Raw genomic sequence first — 26,829 nt, 5'->3', positions numbered from 1 at the left:
AGGATTTCAAACTTTTAGGGACGGGCCAACTTTAAATCATACAACCACATCCAACAGGCAGAAAAGCCATGCAGCAAGTACTCTCATAGAGAAGATGTTATTATAACTCACAGTTTTTTTTCTTCTCCTCCTCCTGAGGTTCTCTCATTTCACTTAAACCTCATTCTAGGCTGCTGGAGTCCAAAAAGGCTGCTAACCCGCTAGAGTGCTGGATGTTGTTTGGGTACCGAGGAGGAAGAGGAGAGGCTGAGGTCATTGACCTAACAGGGGAGGCAGGGTGACGGTGAGGGCAAGCCTGAAGGGGACAGGAAGGAATGGAAAAAACGGACTGGTGTTTGGCGTAGTTCGGCCTCGGGAAGTGACCCTGATTGAGCTTGGCAGACATGGCTCAAACTTCGTATTTATAAACTCATGTGCACTGGATATCCCGTGAAATCTGGAGTCTAAATGTGTGTAGTGTGCAAAGAGAGTTCTGAGGCGAGTTCACCCCTTGACCTCAACATCTGAATATAGACCGAATGGGAGAGAAAGATACAGAAAGAGAGATGGACAAACAGAGGATTTGTCTATGAGCCAGTTAAGATGGCCTGTGGTCCTCCAGAAGGACGATACCTTATGATTTGTCGGGAAAATGACAGTGGTAATAAAAACATGATGGGGAACATTTTCTGTACAAGACAGAGAATTGGAAGCAGCTCTCTGGAAAGCGCTGCTGAACCAAAGCGGGCCACGGTAATTGTCATTAAGTCTGACTGCGACCACATCAACGAGACCGGGCCTCGGCCGGACCTCCAGAACAAAGCGTGGAAAACAAGCCGTCCTTTTAACCCAAATCCATCCAGAACCATTCTCAAAGATGTCCTCAGACCCACAGCAGAGGCACAACAGGATAACTACTACATTCTGCAAATCCATGACAGGATCTGCCAGTACACATATGCTGTCAGCAAAAGAGCAGAAATAGCACAATGTAGGCTAGTGTTCCACTACAAAATTACTCTTTGTGTTTTTACACAGGAGTCCAAGTTGAATCAGTTGTACCAAAAACACTCTGGGATTCAGAAGAACATGTCAAGTACTTTATAAGAAGCAGAGAAATTATTTCTGTGTAACATGGCACAGACAATAAATGTTCATCTGTGAAGGAAAGGGCAGAAGAGTCCAGGAAACATTAATGGAAGGGACACATGGAAATATAACACAGTCTTTGTCCCTGTCGTCACTGTTTATGCGTCGGTGAAACAGTAACACCAGGAGGGCGTAGGAAAAGATGAGGAGAAAAAGAAAGAGAAGAAGACAACATCTCTCACCTAGGTGGAGTCCGCTATTATTGTCAGCATCCTCTGGTGATGAGAAAAGAAAGAAAGAAGAAGAAGCCAGAATAGAGGCACAACATCATGTTAAAGAGAACAGTCAGACATGACAGCAACAGGCACCGACCCCTCCACCCAAGAAGTACATGAGAAATAACATACAGGTACAGTTAATTAGTACTCAGCTAGTTTGAGTTAATTATGTCCAGATTGATAGCCACTGATGTAGTGGTAAAAAGAAAAGAGGTTAACTATGACCTCTGATGATCTCTATGACACAAATGACAACTATGTGGATAAAAAAAAAAATGGATAACTTCAAATAAAAATCTGCATAAACTGAATTTGGGTTTACACTCCACTACATCACTGGCCATCGCCCTGGATGGCTTTTATGAATAATTTATTATTATGAGTTAGTTCGGCAGGTGCAAGATTACTGGAGGTGCACATGTAAAAGGGATGATTCTCCAGACGATGTCCACTCTAATGAAAATGACAAGTAAGCTGGAGAGAGATGAAGCTTTCGTACAATGCACGAGCCAATAACCTGCACACTCTCCAGTCTTTAGAGGAGAAATTGAACGTGACATCTGATGTTTCCCCTTAAGAGCGATTAGCTTTGACATGGGAAGACAGGCCAAATGAAAACAGGAAGGATGGAGAGCAGAGGTGAGAGGTAGACCTTTCATTACACACAAGGATAATGGAGGGGGACTGGTCACCAAGGGTTTTACTGTTTTGTTTGTGTATTGAAATGCTATCAGGCATCAGTAAAAGCCCTATCCAGTGGGAGATGTGAGACAAGTAGTACCTTCGATCTCCTCAGCTGTGAATGCAATAGAAGCGAGGGATGGAAATGAGTCACAGTTAAGAGAAAATGTTGGATTATATAAAAGTAAGTTGAGGGACGAGATGAGAGAAAAAGAAGAGAGAACCTACCAAACTCTACCGCCACATCGTCTTAGAAAAGCAAAACAAAAGACAAAAAGAAGAGTTAAGATCTCAACTATTTATGTGAAACATCCTCAACTGAACTATTACCATGTTGCTTTGTGTCTGTGTATTACATAAGATACACTAGTAAACAATACTGTGAGTACTCTGTTAAAATCTTGATACTAGTTGAGTCATTTGTCGTACAAAACTGAAATAGCTCTTGGCTCTATTTCATTTTGTAATTGTGAAAAAATGCTCAACTTCACTACAACACGATTACAATCAATCACTCTATAGGTATTCCTATTGTCTCTACAGGTAAAACGACTACATTCAAAATAACTCAAGGGCCCATTACTTGAGGTTTCAGCCACATCTCCCAGTCTTCATCACAGAGTGGAGAGCTCAGTTGTTGGTAAGGAAATTTGGAGGGAGATCGTCATCTTGTGACAAAAAACTGAGCAAATATCTCCTGATGAAGACCATGAAAGGCTTTGGAGGAGGACCTTGAGTTAGTTTTTTTTTTTTTTTTTTTAAACTGTACTACGAGAATTAACTTTAGTATTCTACTAAATGAATATTTCTACTTTTGATACAACACAATTATATCCAGTTACCTAGTGAGACAATGTCTGTGGTGCATGTCTGTGGTGCATCTGGTGAGACTTCACAGAGAGAAACATATTTAGATTCAAAAACTCCAACAGGCTACTAAATATTGATATATAGCTCGATAATTCAGACCAAAATATTAAAGTGACCTAAAGGGGAATGCATTTCACAGGAGTGCAGTACACTCAAATTCAAGAAAGCTTTTGAAATGACTCCAGATGTTTAAGAATGCCATCCAAACAGCTACAACATGATGGTTTCAAAATGGTAGTTGAGGTAGGATCTGTGTGTGTGTGTGTGTGTGTGTGTGTGTGTGTGTGTGTGTGTGTGTGTGTGTGTGTGTGTGTGTGTGTGTGTGTGTGTGTGTGTGTGTGTGTGTGTGCATGTGTGTGTTTCAAGATGGCGTTAACATTTGGAGGCACTTATAGATGCTTCCTCCCCTTCACGTGTTCCCATTTCGGCCAAACAGGGTTAAATCAAAACATACATGACACCATCTAACACAGTATGAGGGCTCGTCTCGTAGCCCTGCGTTCATTTCCCAGAGCGCACTGCAGCTCGGGGAGATGTTGCATCACAGTCGGAGTTAATGACTAGCCAAAACAGCAGTCAGGACCAATCACTGCAGAGGTTGTTTCGTGCTAGAAATGTCTGGCCTGCGAGCGGTGATTGTTTTGAAGTGTGCAGACAAACGCGTCCGCCTTTATCTGACATCTTGTTTCACATGTTAGTGTTCACGGCAATGTTCCTACTGATGTTGCCCTCCTCCTGTTGTAACGTGACATTTTAAGTTGAACCAGCACCTAAACCACAAAGGTATTTGGAGGGGGGGGGGGGCGACTTGAAAGAGGAAACAACACACACAATATGACAGTGATAAAGCTATCTAAAATCCTTCCAAGTGCGGCCCTTATTACACTCTGGAAGGCTTTCATCTGGTGCCTATCTGCCACAGGAATGGTTCACATGGCTTAATGGACTTGTACACCCACATTCCCAGTCTAATGAAACACCCTGCGATAACGCTGCAGAATGTAAATCGACAGGACAATGTCTATCTCACAGCGCTTTAATGTTGGAAGGAAAACCTCGTCCTTTTGCCTTTCTGAGAAGTGAAGCCGTGAGAATGAGCTGAAGTCATGATCTGGTGCGAGTGCATGTGGACGGCCAGGCCTGCAGCGACGGTGGCAGCCAAGCCTGTTATTTACTGGGAGCAACGGCTGCCCGGACTGAGGCTGCCAACTCTCGCAGACACCAGTGCAGTCGACCAGTCTACCGGCAGTCAGCTAACCAGCCATACTGGATGCTTCATGGCAGAGTCCCCCCCACCCCCCAAATAGAGACGCACGCTTAGGGGTATATCATATATCGCCCACATACCAAAGATTTACCACAGAGGATGACAGAGAGGGTGAGATGAGGGTAGAGCTGGAAAGACGGGGAAATGACGGATGGTAAAGAGAGAAAGATGAGTGGATGTACCGTTTGTTAAAGCAGAATTCAGGTTTGGATCTTGTTTTAATGGATTGGGATGACCTCGTACTCATCACTGTAAAATAGAGATTCAGGTACCTTTACTTTACTGGATACTACTGGGCTACACTTAGCTTTGGAGCTTCGTGGGTTATACCTGGCACAGTCAACCATCCAGCAGTGAGTCAGTGCTGCACGGCTGCTAGAAAATCTTTCAGCTATCTCCTTACACTGGAGGAAGAGACAAAGGAATGACCCCCAGTCATCGCTCTGTAAATGGCCCTGAGTTATGAGCTGATGTCACCCTCACAAGCAGCCAGCGTACAGATGGCCTTCTCCTTGAAAAAACTGGACGCTGTCACTTTCTCTTTTGCTCTCTGTATATCTCTCTTCTTTTTTAAACAACCAACATGAGACCAGTGGAATTTTCCAGATGACACAGGATGAGATCTTTGTCATTCATCTTTTTGGCCTTTAAATGCAGTGCTGATTATTCAAAGTCAGGATAAGGAAGTGAATAATAGACAGCAGAGCTGGTCTGCATTAAAAGGCTTGACTTTAAATATCACAAAATGTTATGAGTAACTCAGCATTGGGATAATGACAATGAACCAATATGCAGGCGGTTAATGTGGAGGGAGAAGATGACTCGGTCTATAAAACCTTAAGGGTGGTCTCTGTGGGGTTATCTGGCCCCAACCTTTGAGAATAAAGTGGAACTTTTCTCCTGCACCCACTGTGCTTCTAAATCTACTCCTGTGTCTGTAAGTGTTTAAGTTGAAAAATGAAATGGATGGATAAATTGAACACAGGGCCAGGTTCAGGGCCACTTAAGACCAATCTTGGGCGCCATTTCGAAATGGTTCAGTCCCTGACTGGAGAGCGAGGGAGCGAGAGTAAATGGGAATGCGCTATAATGCATGGAGAGAGACGTAGAAAGACCCCAAGGTGAGCGATAAGTGTGTCCACGTGTTTGGCAGACTGCAAACCAAACCAAACAATCAGACAGTGGAGAGGTTTGCATGTCAGACACAGGAACAGACATGCTGTAAGAAAGCCCAGAGAGCCGTCAGGATGTTCAGAGAGAGCAGATGGGGAAGCTGGAGGAGAGCCAGGCATCGATGGGAGGGAGGTGGGGGGTAAAGAGGGAAGAGGCCGCTATGCCAGGATGACCTGTACAGAGGTAAAATAGCTTATCTAACCGGCAGCCGATTAATAATTGGCTTAGACAGTGAAAGTAATGGCACTTTAAACATCAGTTTCATAACTGAGGAATGCATCCACGAAAGCGGCGAGAGCAACAGTCAGGAAAGGGATTATTTATATCTTGCAAATGTTAGGCGTAAATGGACACGGTTAGGCATTGCTTGCCGTAGCCCCTCGCCAAGACCAATATTGTTCCAGCCGACGGAGCTCCCGGGCTGGAAAGAGAGAGAGAGAAAGAAAGGGACCCCCTCCTCAATCACCACCTCTTTTCTCCGCTAGGTAACAGTGGGGTCTCCACGGTATCCTTCAATTAGGTTGTAGTTTATGGTCCCGGGGCCCAGCTGAGCCAGCCTGTATGGGGCCAGGATCCAAACTTTGTCTACTTCCATCTTGACTCAACCACCGCCGCTCCACAGGACCACATCTGCTACCGAACGCGACCCCTCGACTGCTTCTCTCTCCATCTACTCATCACTCAGTCCATCAAAAATCCTTTTTCCTGCAGCCCCTCTTTTCAGTTTGGACTTTCTTTTACGCCTTTCAAGTTTATTCACAAACTAGATCCAACATTTTTTCCCTAAGTTTGTTTTTTTTATGTTGACCACTGGGAAATGCGTTCTGCAAGAACATAGAGTGAACTGTTATCATTCCTCAGAACAGAGAGGGCCGTGTCAGGGGACTTCCTCCTACTGCTGCACATACAACTAATCCTTACAGCATGTATGACATTCAGAGGAAAGTCTTGCTGCAGCTCAAAAGGAGACTTATATTCCTTTCATAGGGGCTGCAGTGGACTCTACTACATTTTTACACCTGCCCACTGTGCATGGGGGGTGGGTGGAGGTGGGGGTTAAAAATCCCATAACTCACAAAAGGAACTGTGCCATTAAAATTAAATTGCAAGGAAACAGTGCAGCACTGTCTGTCTAAAACTATTTAGCAGGCTATTTTTGGCCATCCTGCACCATGTATGCCAGTATGCGGTTGAACATAACCAGGAAATGACAACATCCATAATTCAACCGAGAGCTTGAAACTGAGGTAAAAGAGACTAATGCTAAGTTTAGAGGTGGTCAGCGTAGCTCTGTTGGTTTTTTCAGAGCTACATATTGAAAGAGTCACGTTACATTAAGGGCTCACCGCCATGTCGAGGGAAACAAGTAGTCAAATGGACATGTCTGTCTCAAAGTGGTAATCTACAGTGAAAAATATGGCCAATAAGAACTAGGTTTTGGTTCAATGGGGTCATTGTGAGACCAGAGCAGGCCTATAAAGCCAAGTACAAGTGTCGTGTATTTTTCTGAGGGTTCATATGTTTCGGAAATGCAGATGAGGACATATGTACTCTTTAGGTCTGAACAAGTGGATGTCACCATCAAGATGTCTGTTTGATTGACAAGCAGGAAGAGAGATGAAGAGGAGGTGAGTAAGATTTGCAGAGGGAAGGTGTGTTGGCAGGAGAGAAGAAGAGATGCTTTTGCAAACGGGTTTTGCAGATGAGATATTGCATGGAGGGACATAAAGGTAACTGCTGAGAAGTGTACATGAGTGAGGTGACTTGTAGCAAAGTCTATGACAGACAAATGATCTGTTGTTACTTTGGTATTGAAGCTGCACTAGAAGAGTTTTCACTGAAGAACACTATTTTGCAAAAATCAAATAAAGTGATCTGAAGACTTGTATGTGTGTGTGTCTGTGTGTGTCTGTGTGTGTGTGTGTGTGTGTGTGTTGGAGGTGAGCTGGCCCACACTTTCTGCAAGACTCACAGCAGACACTGGCAACATGTCTTCCTCCTCCAGGCAGGCACAGGCAGTCATGATGCCAGCTGGATGGCCCTCAGTTCACGCACTGTAGCTCACCATATACAAACCAAATTGTTGTTTGGCAGCTGTTTGTAAATAACAACTAATTTCTTTGTCATTTTCAGACTGCATGTCAGGGAATCTTTTACAGAGATTTTCAGTCAGGTGCGACAGTAAGGTCCTGCGAATGAGTGCGGCATAAACAGCCGCCACAGCAGGTGGGTGCGGTCTGAAGAAATTCAAATGATGCCAATTTGGGCTTGAAATGTTGCTTTTTTTCTGATGTAAGAACATTAAAATTTGAAATCAAATCTAGAAGACTACTCATTGTTGTGAGAAATGTGACTCTTTTGGACACAGCAGCTTTTGGACATGAACTCAGACCTCTACCAGACACTTCGCCCACTACACATGCGTTTCTGGTGGCTGATGAGAGTGAAGCTGGTGAAGATGTTCATCATCATCATTGTAATGAAAACAAAAATTTATATTCCTGCCAATGCAGGAGTGGCACGCTTCTTTTGTTTTATATTTTGATTTGACTGACTGGTCTGCAGCAGAAGAGGACAACTGTGTGAGAATTCAACTTCTGTTAACTCTTTTAAAATGTAATCTATTACTGGCAGCAGCATAAATCCTAAAACAGCGGCGTTGCACTTAAGAATATTGTGAACTGAAACATTTCACATGTGAAAGTTTTTGTTTATTTGGGATGAACGGGTCTTATGTAGAAATATAAAATGTTTTTCATAAGCAGAACTGAGAGAGAGGAACGCTGCGGTTAGGATTACACCTTCATAGGACCCCTCCACCCCCACACTTGTGTCCACTGGGAACACTTCCGTTGTGTTTTAGTACTGAATTGGCAGCGTGTTTGTTAATTTGCACGTGTTGCAATTTATTTGTGCTTTTGTGCTTTCAAATTGATGAAGATGTTTGTGAATTTTGCATGTGTTTTCTTAAGTTGCCGTGCATTGAGCTCTCAGGGCCACCGTACAAAAGGATAAAAGAGAGTTTTAATGACCGTAACATAATGTAACACAAGGGGGATCGAAAATGCACTGAAAGAAAACACTGTCCCTGTTTCTCACACTCACAATGATACACTTTGTGTGTAACGCTGATATAAAAATTTAAAAGATAGCTCCTGCAGGAGAACAGCTGCCTGCTTAGTCCTGATCCTCTGACAGAAGCTGCAGTGTGCGTGGCAGATGTGCCAGTCTGACTAAGGAATATAAATACAGACAGAAGACGTTTTACGAAAGGGAAGTTGTGAAAGTTATTTATATTTTTGTGTCTGCGCTCATAGGAAGAATTACATTTCATGCTTTTTGGCTTAGGATTGGACAAATCAGAGGCGTCGTGTGGCGTAGTGGTCTAAGCAGGCGCCCCATGTGTAGAGGCTACAGTCCTCGCTGCATTTGGCCCCGGTTTGAGTCCCGCACGGACGGCCTTTGCTGCATGTCATTCCCCCTCTCTCTGCCTCCCCATTTCCTGTCTCTCTACTATCCTGTCCAATAAAGGCACAAAAGCCCCCCAAAAAATATACTTTAAAAGAATTGGATGAATCAGAATAGCACTATATCTTTCCTCACAGACATCCCTCAATCTGACATGGCAGGACATCACATACGCACGCAGACTTATATATGTGTATATATATCTATATATATTATAAACCACCATTATTATTTTTTATCTATTAAATGTATTTCTTTTCTTTTTAGAGTTAACCTGCATGTCTTTGGAATGTGGGAGGAGCCCAGAGCACCTGGAGGAAAGCTACTGAGACACGGGGAGAACATGCAGACTCCATTTATTATATCAATCTATGTGTAACCTTGAAAACCACAATGATTTTCAAGGTTACCCATAGATTGCTGCTTTCCCCTTATTTAGGTAATTTCCTGTGATGTAATTTTGGTATGTCACGGGAAAAGTCCCCGCGCCGCCCCCACCAGCACCACCCTTTAACAAACTCATTGGTCACCATCTGTTTCTGTCATGAAGGTTTTTGTCTGACCTGTCTTTGTCTTATTGGACTGCACCTGACACCTACTGGAGATGGATATCACTTGATTTGTGCTTAATAATACAGCGGGTGGTTTTGGGGGTTAGGTCAACTTTCTCTTCAGGCTTAAACACAACCCTTCTGGTGAAGGTGGAAGCCTTGGTTTGGACAGATTTAGCTTCAAAATTGGAATTCAGTGTTCAATTTGGTGCTTTGCACCTTGGTCTGGCCTTGTTTTTCCTGACTGCTTGGCTGCACATTGGACTTGACTTGGAGCTGAGTGTCAGCTGATTTGTCCTCAGCCGGCTGATTGACTTCGTCAAGGCCTCCCATAAATCTGTGTTCTTCATTTACTCTTTTGGGGAACAACTTTTTGGTGGCTGCTATCTTGTCAACCAATTCCTCATTCTCTGTCTTGTACTCTTCAACTTTTAGTTGGTACACGTTAGCTTGAGCTACTAATGAATCTTATTAGTTTGCTCTCTGATTAGCCACTTACACTTTGGAAGCTCATCTGATCTGGCTGGACGCGCTAGCTGTGACATACTTTGCTTCAGCTCCTCACAATGCTTCGATCCTTACTCCTCAACAGTCTGTCCTTTTTGCTCAGTGGTTTGGTTTTGGTTTCTAGAATATCTCTGAACTCTAAACTTACATGTTAAATTTCACACATGCAAAAATCACATGTTCCAATGGTCACGTGATCACGTGTCCACATGTGATTTTTGCTCAAGTGAAATTCATGCGGTTTTTCTGTTAGGATGGTCATTCTAAAGTTGACAGCAAGTTCACTCACACCTGCCATCACAGCTCCTTCTCTATTAAAAAATCCACCTGATCCAAAGTTTTGCTACAAAACACTTGAAGGCTGCAGTTTTTCTGTGTAAAACCCGGACCTGTGGGCCATCCTTAATTGTTTCTGCTGCTGTCCTTTACTTGTGTAACATGGTTTATGTCTTCTGTCTTCATTAAGAAGCAATCAACCATCTTTGATTTATAAGGGTAATTTAGCCATAATCCCTCCATTTCCTGATCTCCTACATCCAGGCTTGTCATAGCACATTTCTGTTAAGTACTCCAGCTGATGCGTTCTCCTTAACTCTGCTGGCCAGGGTTAGAGTTTGGGTTACTGTACGGGCTCAGATGATAAGGTACATTAATGTGCTCCACAGAGCAGCGCTGCACTTCTATCACATCTGTAGGTCTAGTATCAGATCATTAAGCCGTCATTAGGCTCTGTGAGGTGGTGTAAAGGTTTTCCAGAGTGTTAAACCTCCCCGTTCTTCATATTAAAGCTCCTGCGTTGCTTAGACCACATCGACAAATGGAAAGGCGAAGGGGGACAGTGGAAGGAGAGTCTGGCAACAGGCTGACAGAGAGACTGAGAGTGAAACATGGAGCAGACGGGAAAATAAGAAGGAAGCTAAATCCAGACACAACACTTCCTCTGATGACAAGCGTGACGCAGTGCAACTGTACAGTGAGCTTCAGCAGAGGCCTCAGAGTGAAGGGATGAGTTCTGACTTTCACACCTCGTTAGTTACCGTCCCTCCGTCAGTATTATCTTTCCTAAGGCCATCCACTGGCTGTTGTTTTCTTGTGCTGTGTTCCGGTTTGTTAAGGCCTCGCAGCAGATAATATATGCTTACATGATCGTCTGCTGGAGCTCCTCTGGAATGGGAGAGTCGCAACAGGTCGTCGCAGTGCAAATCTCCTGGAAGAGGAGAAAGGAGGATAAAGAAAGAGAGAGAGAGAGAGAGGCACAATAAAACCATCAGTTTTCATGAGTGCATTGGGAATAATAAACACTCCCTGCTACACTACAGAGAAGCCACTCTTCAGTATAAGCCAGTTTCATTGTCAGCTGAAACGGGCAAAAGAAAAAAAGATGAGTGATGGAGGATTGAAGACGTAAAGGAAAAACACACTTGCTGTTGACAAAACTGCAGGGATGAATCTGAATGTTTGTGAAATGCTCTCTCTCTCTCTCTCTCTTCTCTTGCTCTCCTCCCTCCCTTTTTTTTATGCGTGTGTGTTTTTTTTTCTCGGATGGTGCCAAGAAACTGCCCCGGCCTCCTGAGCTCTGTGTTGCACATCAGTGTGCGGCCGTCCGAGCGCACGCTGATGTGCGATTTTCCATCCACTTGCCGTCCAAAGTGGATCGGTACCAGTGCTATCATTTTCTGTCATTACTCATTTCGGGCCAGACATTGTGCGGAAATCCAGACTATTTTGGCAGCGTGAGGCAAGAAAAAAACATGAGGGTGAAAACTTCTGTGACTGTGACAGCAGTAAAGACAGTTGGGCCAGCCTTGTTAAGAAGCAACGGCAGACAGAAGAGGGTGGTCTGGTTGTTTCTTACCTCTCCTGGAACTGTTTGGACGGGATTAAGCCGGCGCGGGGGTTAGCGTCACCTTCAAGTTTGGCCTGCCACCAGGTTGCATCATCTTGGCTCATGATCTGAAGGATGGAGCCCTTCTTGAAGGCGAGTCCGGCCTCCTTACATGGGATAGCTTTGTCCTCCTTAGGGTCGTAGTCAAAAAGTGCCTTCACAAACACCTGGACATACAGCAGAGGAGGGGGGAGAGAGGAAAACAAAGAGCTGGATTGATGGCACAACAGGAAAAAACGATGGTTCACTGTAAATTACCTTTCCCTCCATTTCATGGAGTGTGAACTCCAAGTCATCACAAGAAACACAGAAGGTGCTTCACCAATGCTCAGGGTGAATTTTCTAGAAAGGTCATAGCAATCAGAATTTAAAACCTTCAACCGCCGGCCAAGTTGGTCTCTCCATGTCGTTCCATCAACACTCACAACAGACTAAGCCCTGCCACTGTCTTCCAAGTGTGGTGAGACTTAACATATCCTGAGTCAGAGCCTCCAGTTGGATGTTCTCTCTTTTACCCGCTGACTTTCTCTAATTCTAAACACAAGCTAATATCAGTAATCTTTCCACACCGAGGAACAAACCAATACAGAGAAAGAGGTTGTTTTCTTTCTTTAAGGAGTTGCTGTAATTTGCTTTGGCAGTGAGGGTGGGACACACCTCATCAACACAAAGAAAGTTGGACCATATAGTGGAAAAATCTCTGACATCTTTTCCTGTTGTGGGCGGCGAGCTGCAACCTAAAGCACCTTGCTTCGTCTTCCGTCCAAATTGAGTTCTGTCATGATGAGTTATCACTCCTAAGACACCTCAGTACATGTGGAAAGGAAAAAAAAGAGAAGGAAGGAAAGTGTGTATGTGTGAGAGAAAGAAAAACGTGGTAGAGGGAGGGTGAGATTAAATTTTTCGATGTCCCATTGATTTAAAGGGTGCTTTGTGCCATGTAGTGAAATTATGTTTCAGACAGAGATGTTTTGTTTGGGTCATAACAGCCGTTTTGGCCACTAAACCCTCCAGCAGAATACACTCATACATCTACACACTAAGATGTGCTACATTTCTTCCGTTGGCTCAGCTTTTTCTTTGGCCTGGACGTGTTCAGCCATTGCGCTGCCCTTTGATGCATCTACACCACCTGATGTTAAGAGCAAAGGCTATTTTCATGAAGGAGTGGCTGAGTGTTTGGCACTGGATGACTATTTGTCAGATGGGCTCTTTAAGCAGCCAGACAGATTCAACCATTACATGATGACAAAGGATGTAAGTGGCCCACCCTGTCCTCAGCGCCTCTGTTGCACATGCAGGGTGGGCTGCCGGGGGATGGATGATAAACCGCCTTCGACCCTGGAGCTTAAAGACGGGGAGTTGATCCAGTTTCTGTCTGCTACTGATAGATGAGCGTGTGAGAAATGGTGTATCAACACCCCAGTGGGTGACTGGTGGGCTGGTCGGAGTGACAGCTAAACCACCATTAAAATGGATGGATACAAGGTTCTGTCTACTGGTGCATCTTATTGTAACAGTTGTTATTCGCCTTTTCCCAGAGAGATATTTACAGAAGTCTACTGCAGGTTATTGTGTTGATTAATGTTACAGTATTTAAGGCTAATTTCCATCCTTCACACCACTCATTTACTACCCCCCCCCCCATCCTGTCACTGGCTCACAAAGCTAAGCTAGCTAAGCTTCAAATAAGTCTGGCTCTGAATCGCCATCTGGGGTGGTAGACATGTGGTGAGCTCACTGTCAGTGCATCTGGCCAGTGTACATTACAATAAGAATCAGTAACTACGGTTAAATGAAATTTCATCTAAGCATTAACATGGCTAAAATGCGTCCAGGGTTATCCAGGGGAATACAGGGATGCAAGAGCAACAATCTGAAAGAACTGCAAGGGTGCGAGGTGTGAGGGTCTGGGTCTGGGTTTGAATGCATTTGAATATGTGAAGGGCCATGTTCTCTTAAAAAAGGCTTTATGAAGAAAAATGTTAATATTCCTCAGTGTAAGATATTGCCAAGCGTATAGTTTGTATAGTTTGTTTTTGGTTTCTAGTGTCAAAACATTTCAGTAATGCTCCCTAGTCCTACACCGGGCCTGGTTACTGTATTTCCCCTTCTCATTACCACTATACAACTCTCCTCTTTCCTTGCACATACATCATTTCCTCACTGTGGCTCGAAAACAATGTTCTGCATCCAACAAAAAGGTATCACGCCGGAGCAGAGGAGTTCACTCTGTTTTTTAAGTCAATGAGTGTAACCCAATCAACTTAATGATTAAGCCAGGACGGGGCCTACCTTTGGCTCCTTGGTTGGCGGCTCCTCCTTGACACTGGGAACAACTTTAAAGGTAATGGCTCCTTGTGACTGGGCCTGAATATTGGGAGAGACAAGTTAGATACAGAAGGTTAGGTCGAGACAGAGGGGGTGAGGAAACAGCAGTCATCTGCCCTTGCAAATATTTCACAAAGCACCTAATCCAATGAGAGTCCCAGAATGCAAAGCACAGTGTGATTTTTCAGCAGAGGAAGGGTTATTAGGATTGGATGTCTCTGCTTGAAAGGGAGTGTGGGGCGTGTGGGGGTTAAAGGAGGAGTGTTGAGAGCTATCATCTGCCTTTATGTCTGAGAAGGCCTCTAGTTTAAGAGGCTCTCTCTTTCCTCTCCAGTTGTCCCTCCTGGCAGAGTCCTGGTCCATGACAGAGCTCATTTGAGGCCTGCGGCAGAGTCTGCTTGGATGGAGTACTGAGCATCAGTCTCGTCCAGGGGGGGGGCCCGCGTGGCTCAATGCATGTGGTCTTAAGGCCAGGAAAGACTTGTAGAGAAAGGCCAGTGTTTGGTTTTCAGCGCAGTGACGGGATCCACAGGGTCCTGGATGAGTTAGGGGAGGTTTTTGCCATCACAGACTAGGAATGTTATGTTCTCCAAGGGAGTAGAGCTAAAACACAGGAGACACCCTTGGACATAGACACACAGACACACACACAGACACACACACAGACACACACACAGACACACACACACACACACACACACACACACACACACACACAGGGCTGAATGAAGTCAAACACATGAGGCTTACCAGAATACGAATGATTTCCTCTGGTTTCTTGTCATCCACAGGGATTCCATTGACCTCCTTCAGTTCATCCCCAACATGAATCAGTCCTGCCACACAGAAACAAAAAAGTCTGCATATCTACAATCACCCTGATATTCCGTTACTCTAACGTCCTAATACAAGTGAGCTACTGTGTAAAAGTCCGGTGCTTACAAAGCCCGGGGATGTGTACAGTACACCAGATTAATGTTTATCGTCATGGTGGCATTTGAGGTTGGAGAGGAATCAAAACATCATTGTTGACACATGTGGAAATTTGCCTTTGGCTTCACTGTGGCAGAGCTGAAAAACAGACTGGACACAATGAATACAAAGTCAAACAGAAAACATGTGGACAACATAGCAGAGCTGCTTAGTATGCTTGTCATTCATGCTCACATTCACAAATTGGAAATGTACAATCTGGCAAATTCAGACTCATAAGATAATTCCTGCATACATCCCCTTCTTTGTTGCACACCGGACATAATCTACTTGTACTGTAGATCACTCCAGACTGCAGCCTCACATGACTGAACCCACACAGGAGAGAAAAAAGAGGTTGGAACTGACCGCTTCTGTCGGCCGCCCCTCCTCTCATGATCCGGGCCACGAGGATGGCTCCTGTGTGTTCGTCACGCATTATTGTTGCTCCCTACGGACGAAGAAAAGAGGAGGATTCCAGTTTCATATCAAATGAAAATGACTGAATCAGAGGTATCTGGTGGAAATTTTAGGAGCTGAACTACTGATAGTGAACCTTTTCTTTTAAATGACAAATAGAACAAATCTTTCACAAGGCTCTAACAAAAATCCCATCATCATATTTTTTATATTTTTTTCAGTGAGAATGAAATGCAAAAACTGAAATCATGACTTACAATAATCGCAATATAATTCTTTAGCATGTCGTTCAGCTCTAGGTGATGAATAACACAGTGAGGGATCATTTTAAACTGTAAACCAATGCAACATCAGCAAAGGGGACAAAAGCTAAAAGGGGTGTCCACTTCAATTCACCTTTAAACCTAAATTTAAAATTCTGCATGCAATTCTGCGAGGAAACAACAACAGATCAACAACAATAACAGAATATGAGCATTCAGGTGACATTATCCAACAACTGCACAATGAATGATCTCAAAGGATGGGTAGACTGCTGTAGTGTGAATCACTCCGTCACTGCAGGAGTAGTGGCAATCTTTACACAAAGAGCTGGCCTAGACGCAGAGGGCGAAGGGTCAAGCAGGTACGAGGTTGTTGACTCAAAACACATAGAAACACCCACAGTAGCTAAAGCCTTCTCTGTCCTCCTTTATGGGCTTGCTGCTCAGCCAAAAACACACACAGAGAGGAGGATAGTGTTTCAACTTTCTTATTTGTAATGACGGTGTTCAGCAGTGATGCATTTACCAGAAAACCCAAAACGCCTTTTGCATTTACTATAAAACAATAGTTTTAATGGGTGCCAACCTGTCACAGCCCTCCCACAAACAGCATCTAGGCACCAACCTGGCTGGGACTTAGGATGTTACAGAAGAACAAACCGCAACTTAACGTGAGAGTCATCCTCGCTTGGGCCTGATGACCCGAACCAGACAGATGCGTCGTCTAGTCGCGGCTGCAACTCATCCTTCCATCCTCTCCGAGCTGCTATTCCCATCATCCCCGAAGATTGTTTTTATTTCTCTAGCGAGGAAAAAAAAAAAGTAACAGGGCAGGAGCCTTCCTCACCCCGCTCGTCAGCCGTGCTTTATTTCAGCTGTCCGAACCCATTCCCGCCCGGGTCGACCGCTGGAGTACAACAAGCACGGCCCTCTGGTTGGTGATATTTTTCTGTTTGCCTTCCTCTGACAGGTCCAAAGTAGTTCTGGCTGCTACCATCAATGGGAAGCACAGGAGGAGATATCAAAACAACCCCCTCAAAGACCAAAGGAGCCTCTGGTTTGTGCCACTTCGCCGATCTATTAGCGTGTCATCTTGGTTATTTTCATGACCTATTCACACCTAATGGTTTTCCTCGTAGATAATGGTTTCCTCAAGGCCTTTGTGGTGGGTGCAGAGATGGAAACAGGGAAAGACATCAGGATGAGACAGCGGCAGTGTCTGAAGAGAGTTGTGGACCTAATGGAATAATTGGGATAATTAAAGAGACTCGGAGAGGTTGCAGTGGGAGAGAAATCAGAGGAGCAGGTCAGCGAGAGGGGAAGGCACTGTCAGACCCCCATGTCAGGGTCACACATAACCCCAGCAGTGTGACTTAAAGCAGCTGTCTGTGATGCAATGGCCCCCGGCGGACAGACAGACAGACAGACAGACAGACAGACAGACAGACAGACAGACAGACAGACAGACAGACAGACAGAGAGACCCTTTCTGTGTCTGCTTGTCTGAAAGAATAGAGCGCGGCAGGGAAAGAGACGGACTGTGACAGACAACAGGGTGAGATGGGGAGTTTGTAGGAAATCTCACAGGAGTATTCAGACATGTGGTCATTAACTTTCTCTCTCTACTTTTTCTGTCTCCTTCTTCGAGCTGGCTGATGGCCAGAGGTATGATGGATGTTTTTATTGTGTCCCCCGGGTCCCTGGTGGCTGGTGGCAGTTTAAAGGCTAACCAAACAGCAGAGAGGCAGCCTTGGACTCAAAAGTCTGTAACGGCGATGGGCTGCTCAAACTCCACAGACGTGCTCCACACCACATGTCTATGGCTATCTATGGAATCTGTTCACATATGGTGTGTAGATATAAATCGTGTTTTGACACATATGGCTTAAATCACAAGTTGAAACCCTGATGCCATTTAGAAACACCACTTTTACGACTTTTATTGCAAGTGGCAATGGTGATTATAGAGCAGCACATTTAGCATGCAAACACGAAAAGGATGGGGTCATGAACCCAGATCTCTGGGAAGCGAGCAGACCATTATATTCCCATTCAAACCACCATGCTTTATGAGTTTTAACACCAGCAGAGAAACAAACACAGGTATCAGTGAACATATTTGCCCAAACTCGTTCTCTTTATACACCTCACTGACTCTCTACTAGGGCTTCTTTGAAGATTCTCATCTGACCCACTGCCCTCCAACGTAACGGGCCCATGTAGGCGAGCCAAGCCAACAGCAAGGGGGACGGGGATTTATGAGATGAGGGGGGGACCTCCCTTCATAATCTGGCCAGCCCCAGTCTGAACTCAGCACTGGTACAGTAGCCAAATGAGCTCTGTCTGATAAGAGAAGCTGAGGGAGGCCAAAACGCTCCAGTGGCAACACGAGCGAGCCAAACTGGAGGGTAAGTGGAAGAACAGAGGAGGACTGACGAGCTGACTGGGAGGGAGGTGGAGGAGGTAGACGGTGGGTACATGAGAGGGGGTTTTAGTTGAAAGTGAGTGTGGCTGTGAGTGAGTGAGTGAGTGAGTGAGTGAGTGAGTGAGTGAACAAATAAGAAGAAAGTATAAAGTGAAGGGATATGATGAGAGATCATGATAGACAAACAGCAGGAAAGAAAAAGAAAGAGATAGAGGTTAAAAAAAAAAGACGTGGCATTGTTTGCAGACAGATTTTCACTGGCGCTGATATCCAGCTCAACAAGTCTTTTATTCTTGCATTACGTGCCTTTTTTTTTTTATCTTTATTAAATGAAAAGTTCCGTCTATCACGCCGAGATTTTCAATGCCAAAAGTGAAAACAGTAAAACTGTACTTCAGGCAAGTGAAATTATTTCACCCCACTGATATAATGATTGACTTTTTCTTTTTTTTAAAGGAGGATCATAAGTCTATGAAATACTTCATTGTTTTTGCTATAAGTCAATTTCACACAGACAGACAGCATGTTGGTTTTCTTAAGGCTGAAACACGCTTCACGTACGTGAACCTGCACTGGTTCAGTGGGAGACGAATGCATGGCTGTTTTTTAACATACATAAAACTTCAACACCTCACCTTAGAGTTTTTTCTATCCTCATTCCCAACTTCCCAACCCAAGTTTTCCCTGATCCTTGATTATTTCGAGTGCACAACACTTCCCCTTCCACCTCATTACAATCTACAGTTCACCTTCATCCCTCAATCCTCCGGGGGTGTAACAGCCTCTCCTGGAGGCCTGACGAATGCCTTGGAAGCACTGAGAGGCAGCTGGAACGAGGAGGGGGTAAATCCAACCTCCTGAACTCGGCATCACCTTCCCCTGTGCCTTGATACCCTATGGGTGCTATCATCAGCATTCAGCCTTGCATGACCACTAATGAGGAGTCCCTGCTCTGTTAAACAAATACATAAACAGTCAGGCTAGAACCTAAATAAGCTGCATAATGTGTGTGTGTGTGTGTGTGTGTGTGTGTGTGTGTGTGGCAGGGGGGAGGCATACACAAGGAAGAAACAAGGTAGGTAAAGACCCTCAAGCACCAAGATGGGCTTCCTGGTGTAGCAGCTAAGCATTAGCACAAGGTTTACACCGAGCCTTCAACGCCTGCTGGCACATGGAAGCCATTTCAGACTTTTCCCTGCGAATGGAAACAGTACAGGAAGTCAGAAGGGGAATGTCTACGTCTGTCAAAGCACATACACGCATGAGTGACAGCATGTGTAGGTGTGTTTTTGTGTGCACGCAAGCGTGTCTACGTGTGTGTTTCTATGAGAGCGCCTACCTAAAGTCAGGCCAAACAGGCCCGAGAGAAACCTCAAAAGACTGGATGATTGATGCCGGACAGTCACTAAACCTGATGAATGGGCTACGCTATGTTAGCAATTAGAGACGAGGCGCCACTTAACCATCAAGTAGCTCAATTCCACTGTTAGCACAGAAAAAAGATAGTATTGTGTGTGGATAAGATGGTGAAAAACCTTTTTTTTTTTTTATTTAAGTGTTGTTTGGGACTGATTTGCTCTTCCTGCTGTCAACCATTGCTGCAGTTTGCCCTTTAGATGAGCATAAAAGAGGAAGTCTCTCCAGAAATTACACACTGAAGAGCACAGAAATACACAGTCAAAAATAGAGACGAGAGGGGGTTCATCTTGGACTGAGGAGGTCCTTCTAGCTGTGGTCAATTAGTCATGAGTAAGGCGATCCGAAGCCTCCACTCCTAACGTGATCAGCTCCATATGCAGCCACTGCTCCTAGCTCTATTCCTCAATTTCTAACACATAAATGCCTCCGATTGTTATTGTTGGGCTGGCCCGAACGCAACAGGCTTATTCTCCGCTGTCTGATGAGGAGAACTCGAGTGACGCTTGTCCATATCAAGCCATCACCCCTCCCAGCGAACGCGCTGGAGCACACATGCCGACATGGCAGCCACATTAAGTATGTGATGACAAATGGCTCACACCTCATATAGTGCAGGAAAAAAAGAGAGAGAATAGGGACTAAAATTTGGATCCCCCTCCTGTATGAGAGTGTGTGTTTATTAGAGGGAATGGAATGGAGGCAAGATTGTCCAGGGAACTGTCAGCGCACAGTAGTGCCATGAAACTTCAGCAGATAAGAGGAGTAAGACAAGCTGAATGTTGGATGTCTCATCATGTTAGCTTGGCCCCAACAAGGTTCTGGCAAGCTAAGCCTTTATGGGGCAATCAGAGTGCCCTCTGGCTGATGGACTGGATGGATGGCTGGATGACATGATGGAAGCTGGCTGGCTTGTACTCTGGTTGTATGGATGACGAGAGGGCTGGCTGGCTGGCTGGCGGTCTTGGCCTGGCTCATCATAAGTCTCGGGGTCTAGTGCAGGCTTTGTGTGGCCTGTCTAGTAAGTGGGATCCTAAGATCTCTTTACCTTAGCCCTGGCCACAACTAAAGCCACTCCACTCTTCCTAACCCACCAGGGAAAACAAGCACGTCGCTCCATTTCAAACACACGGCCCTCGGCCCGTAACGACCACTCAAAACATCGCCCCGTGAACCGAACCAAACGCCGTGGCATTTGACAAACATTATTTCTCCCTCCAAATTGAGAGCGACATGGGAAAACAAACACGAGCGGCCCGGGCAGAGAGGCCGACGTGTTTTGACATGATGTCACTTAACAGCAAAAGTGTAACGGCGACAATAAACTCCTGCCGACTGCTGTGTTGACTGCTGTGTTTAGAGGTATAAATACAAGTGTAGTGGAAACACATGCTGGCGTTCTTCACACCAGATGTCGACCATGGAAAAACCAAATACAAAGTGGGAATGGGCCTCCTGGACATTAAAATACAATTACCTCCAATCATATCTGGTGTTGGAGTGTGTCATTTCATCTTACCTCACTGAGATGGCATAGAGCCCCCCACACATAACGTACATGACCGTTCCACACGCTGGGCCCAGCATATTTATGAGTTCTTACATACTTTCTCAAATGCTGCAGACTGCAGTGCTGCTCAGAAAGAGTAAAATCATGTAATATTAGTATTCGCTTATGATCAGAAAATCCATTTAGCGTTATGGTCACCTATAAAGATTAATACAGTGCTGTAAAGAATTAGCAGGAGCCCAGATGAAAATCTACACTATTGTTGCAAAGAGGAAGAAAAAAGAAAGAAGCCGGAGTCCAATTTAAAATCTACTTGAGGTTTTACATCAAATGATTTTTCTAGCTGATGCAAGCCGCTGCAGGCCGATTCCCTTTGGGTGACCCGTTGCATGCCTTTCCACCTGTTTTATTAAATCACTTGTGATTGCAACTAATAAAAGCTACTCCTCCCTCCCCACCTTTTCTCCCTCAGACCTCGTCTGCCTCTCAGACTAAACCAGGCTCTGGTTTCCCTTTTTATTTCCTTAACCTCGGTCTTGACCTACCAGTCGTAATTAACAAGTATACTGAGAAAAAGGAAAATTGCGGGTCATTATTATGATAATTATGGCGAGCAGGAGGGATTCCAGGAGAAGCTGCCAGGTAGTGTAATGCAGAAGGCCCTCTGACGGGACGGCTTACCTTCATTTGTCTTTCTCCACCCCCTCTTTCCTTTTCCTCCTCTGCCTCTTTAAACCTTAATTTTAGAGCAAGTCATTACCCTGTTGCTATGAAAACACACTTAGCAGCCCACCTCAGTACTTCAGACAGGTGCCGGGTGTGTGAATCTGTGTGTAAATGTGGAGCTATCTCACCGAATGTGTGTATTTGTTTCCATACTGTCCACATGAATCACCGTGTAGACAGAGCGGAATCACCATCTCTTTGCTGTGAGCTGGACAGTGCCAGGTATTTAGTCATTATGTACTGTATGTGTGTGTTTCTTGTCTGAGAGCCCTGCCTGGGCTGTATGAGTGCATACAAAGAGACAGTTGTGTCACGGGGAGAGGTCTATCTCTTGCTCTGGGATTGTTTAGCGTTTTCCCTGTCGTTACACCAAGTAAAGAAAACAGCACTTTCACATGTCACTTTTCATTTCCAAAGCAGGCTGAAAAGCAGGGCTGCCGAGGAGCGCCCGGCCCGACGGGCAACAATGCCGGCATTCAGCCTCCGAGCTCCCTGGCTCTCAGCAGAAAGGAGCAGGAGTGTCGGGATGTGTGTCCACGGTTATGATTACACAAGACGGGAGGAAGACGTTTTATTTAAGAGTGCCGTGAGATTAGGATCTGGGAATGCCTCAGATGTGGCTTTGGAAACCCTGTGTGTTTTCACATTCACAACTCAACAGGCTGCGAGGGTGGTGTAGCAGCCGCTGGGCCTCAAGTGCTGTACAAGAACACACATAAGAACAAACACAGGGGCTTTTCCATGTCTGCTTTATGCAATATTGTTTTTCTCTTTCGTAGCCCGGTGCTCTGTGTATCTATAAACAGTCTCAATGGATTTTAAATGAAATAAAAATTTCATATTTTCAGTATTTTATTTGTATAAACTAAGAATAGAGACTTTTATCCTCCTCTACATGGACACATACAGTATTGAGCCGGCATAACCACCAAAGCTTATCTATGATAAAATGTGATAGACTTAATAATAACAGCAACTCTAAATGGAATAAAAATGGTCCTCTCCTCATGTTTTTGGCATTTTGCCTCCGTCAGATAGAGACAATAGAGGAGAGAGGGGTCACATGCATGAAACGTCCAAAGCCGTAATCAAAACTGTTAAATGCATTTTACTCACTTGCTATCTCAAATCCAATAAAAGGCGGATAAAATTACATCATCCTCTCAGTGAGTATTTCTTGGCTGTAAGACGCGCAGTCTAAATGATCCTTTTATTCCCTGCGTGAAGTTTTGAAGTAACTTTGGCTCGACACTCAGCGATAATATGGACATTTCTGAATTATCTCTATTGTGTGTCACGTTGACGAATACACTGGGCCTCTAATCCTTTAACTGAACACGTAGGGTTTTGGGTGAAAAACAATCAACCCTGCAAAAGTTCTGTGCAAAGTAAACATCATATGTATATCACAGCAAATTCTAGATTTATCCAATTAGGTCCAGTTGTCAATCACAATGCATTTACTGGACTTAAAGTTATAACTTTTCCACATTAATAAGTCTCAAAATGACTAGACCTATGTTATATATTTATAGAGTTGTGTACTTACATTATCCCAAATGTTTCCAGCAAATTATCAAACCTATAGAAAAACGTGATTTTAAACCTGGTAACGGTCCCTTTCATTTGGTCTTCTGTCAATAACATCATATTCCCTATGTGCATGTTGTTGTGGTTGCCTGCCAGAAGCTCAAAATCGACTTTTATACAGTTTTAAGTCACATTTTAAGATACACTTTTTGCACCTTGGTCATTTTCAACTATGTATTTTAACCGGAAAAAGCCAAGCAAATATTAGGCAGCTCAGCTCTCAGCCCCTCTGGTACAAAACCTCCTGAATGTCTGCTTCATAAGTTATCAGAGAAACAGTCTAAACAAAGGTAACCAGTCTCAGCTCCGAGCACTTCCCTGATGTCTCGTGTCCTCCGTACAGCGTCGGCGAAACACTGACTTTAAATGTGAAAGTGCTTTATTCAGTGTTTTACTGGTTATAATCACTTTACAAAATACAGTATGTGTGTGGTAAAAAATTAATGTCTTCATTAGTATTATAGATAACTAATTATTATTAGTTACTTGAAATTTAATAAATTGTTTATATTTATAATATTTGCACTATTATTTGCAGTATTTTCATAAACAATGTGTGGTTGCACTACGACACACACACACACACACACACACACACACACACACACACAGATAAAACACCACTGATGCAAAAGAAATAAAATCAAACAGAAATAACTAGACACACATAATAACACATGCACATATAGGTGCACACACACACACACTGGCAGTTGCACACCATGACACACGTGGGCCACTCAACAACAGCAGTGCTCTCCACTTGTCTGTGTGCTTTCGGACGTGGTGCTCCATCTTCCTTTGCAGCACTCCCAGGACACCGCGGCCTAATCCATCAAGTGACAGACGTATTGCTTTTAAAGCACACGGGCCTATCTGTAAAACACTAACATGTGTGCTGTCTGCTCTAATCTCATTAGCTGCTCCATTAATTTCCAGCCAGTGTCATTACTTTCCCCTTGCTTTCCACGTTCTGATGTAAACAGACAACAGACGAGTCGAGTCTTTTCTTAAAAACACACATCTATCTGGTCCTGCGCTTTGATAACTTTCTCAATTCTCAAACTTTATCCACCCTGTAAACCTGAGTTTGTATAGATCCATGCCAGCACAGTTTTAATACATAATAAAGTGGATGGTTTAGACTCAACTGAGAAGAACACTGACCGCAACTATCTGAATGAATGTGTTTGTGAAGGCTTGCAGACAAATGGAATCAGAGCTGCCATGATCCGACCGTCCTAATTGTGTCAGAGAGAAGAGGAGGCCCGTCTGCCGCAGATGAGAAAAGCATGGCATGTAAAATTGCCAATAGTTCATTCCAGCCACAACCATTCATGGAAAACTAAGCTCGTCACAAGCTGAATCGATCACAAGACTTTCCTGTCTCATTGCAATTATCAACTCCCTTATTAAGTAAAGAAAATCCACCAGCATCAATCATGGAGTTGGAGCTTTTACAATAATAATGTTGGACATGTCATCCATATTCTTGTGTGCACTGACTACTATAGCTCTGAAGTCGAACCAGTGCTATTTGTGGGTCTATAATGAGAAGTCCAGCTGATCCACTGGTATCCAGCGGCTGGGGCAGCTGGGTGGCCGAGCCCAGTGGTAGTATAGTTGTATTGATCGGTGCTGGCTGATGCCCTGCAGGACGCTATGTAGGCTGGCACTGCAAAATGGATGGCATGGACCCTGCAATCTAGTGTTTCCATTTAGTTCCACCCAGTGACACCCAGTCGTGATGGGGAAACCAATCCTGTGCAACAACACGGAGCAGAGAGAAAAAGAAGAGCAGAGGAAGGAGAGCGATAGAGCCTGATATTGACCCTGTCACATTCCTGGCAGCAGTGGTTTTATGGTTGCTAATGATGCTTAACAACCTGGGATGGAAGAATCAAGCAAGTAAAGGATGGATGGAGTGTCAATTTTGCACTGGTAATATTGCTCAAAGGCACAACAGGAATGTGGAATAAATGTGCACGAAATATATACCTCTGAACAACAGGTGTTCATATGGACAGAGAGGGGAGAAGGGGGTGACACTTTACTTGAAAGACAGTGAAATACATAATTAAATTGTAATATCTTCCTTTACATCACTTCAAATAAAATGTGTTACCAAAAATTGAAATGCACAAGAACGACCGGAGAAAACGGTCCTGATAGAAAAACCAGATGAATTAAAGAGTAGGAGCAAGAGAGACTGAGACTGTGAGAGATGGCGTGTTAGTCAGAGGAAAACTTAAGATGAACAGAGTGGGAGAAGTGAATGAACAGCGCTCCGACAGTGATGAGGTCCGGCACGACTGAGTGGCACTGAGCGAGAGCCGACAAGTGATGTACAAAACGAACATGAACACAGCAGGGCATATGCGCCGGCGAGCATCTCCAAGTCTGCTATTAACATCTGCGTCATAGAGATTCAGGAACATCCAAATGTGAGGAACAGAGCCGACCACAGCAGGCTTGTTGGCCTCTAATGTTCTCACATCATAGCGATGGTCACCCTGAGCAGCTGCGGTGTACCCGCCTCTGGGCCTTCAAAGTTGAGTTTTTTTTTTTTTTTCTTGCTATTTAACATATTTTTTGTGTGTGAGGACTCGGATTTTCCAGGATGCTTTGGGATGACGTAGCGGCTCCTCCACGGCAAAGAAATGTCAGCAAGTTCTTCAGTCAGTAATTCATACAGTGATGATTACAAATAGTCAGATACGACATATCACTTCACCAGTACCAAGAAAGTGACGCTTAAGTCTAGATAAATGGTGATTTAAGATTTTGTTATCAACAACAAAAGCTTTAACACTATATAACTTTTTAAAGTGGACATGTTTGTAGCCCATGTTTTAGGCCTCTCCATCCAAGCTCCAAGCTCCTGGATCTGGACTTCAATTGTGTAACACCAGTGCATTTTGGCTCCCTCCAGCTTTTGTCTACAGCTCTGCTATTAGTCAGTCTGCACTCAAGCCCTTTATCACCAGAGGCAAACTTCACCAGTATATCAGCTACACTGCCACATACTCAGCCCTGACCTCACGCAACCTCCTTAACACTCAAGTTTAGACCTCCACCGAAACTGCTCGGCAACCTCATCCAAGATAACACATTCTTTCAATAAGAGGACGTGGCAGAGCTGAAGTTCCTGTATGCGCGCACATGTTTACGCCGCTCTCCAAACCCAATTATTTAATTGTCCTGACACCTGAGCTAATAAATCAGCCGGTTTGGGAAAGCAGCGAGACAGCACAGAGTACAGCAGAGAGAAGAAGAAGAAGAGGGAGGTCGTCCTGAAAGATAGAGTTTTTACTGTTTCACTGAAATGTGGCATGAAGTCACGCTCTGAGAAATGATAGCAATTAATCAGAGCTACTGAATACAAACCACTCAACTAATCACAATTAACTTAATGGATGAGTCACTAC

At 44.3% G+C, this 26,829-nt stretch overlaps 1 protein-coding gene across 3 annotated transcripts in view; it reads right to left on the bottom strand.

Annotated features, from left to right (window-relative positions):
* mpp7a (MAGUK p55 scaffold protein 7a) overlaps positions 1 to 26,829 on the bottom strand; it is a 138,518-nt gene that overhangs the window by 29,494 nt on the left and 82,195 nt on the right. Inside the window, exons 7-14 of one of the 3 annotated variants that reach the window (XM_056364129.1) lie at positions 15,421 to 15,502; positions 14,830 to 14,915; positions 14,044 to 14,118; positions 11,719 to 11,915; positions 11,006 to 11,070; positions 2,256 to 2,276; positions 2,128 to 2,142; positions 1,311 to 1,343 (exon numbers count right to left, since the gene is read on the bottom strand). In XM_056364129.1, coding sequence (XP_056220104.1) covers positions 1,311 to 1,343; positions 2,128 to 2,142; positions 2,256 to 2,276; positions 11,006 to 11,070; positions 11,719 to 11,915; positions 14,044 to 14,118; positions 14,830 to 14,915; positions 15,421 to 15,502 — 574 coding nt within the window. The remainder of the gene's footprint in view (positions 1 to 1,310; positions 1,344 to 2,127; positions 2,143 to 2,255; positions 2,277 to 11,005; positions 11,071 to 11,718; positions 11,916 to 14,043; positions 14,119 to 14,829; positions 14,916 to 15,420; positions 15,503 to 26,829) is intronic. The other 2 variants (XM_056364130.1, XM_056364131.1) reach the window with 2 other exon arrangements.

Source organism: Seriola aureovittata, chromosome 20 (assembly GCF_021018895.1).
Source record: "Seriola aureovittata isolate HTS-2021-v1 ecotype China chromosome 20, ASM2101889v1, whole genome shotgun sequence".
NCBI lineage: Eukaryota > Metazoa > Chordata > Actinopteri > Carangiformes > Carangidae > Seriola > Seriola aureovittata.
This window is presented reverse-complemented; position numbering and strand designations above follow the sequence as displayed.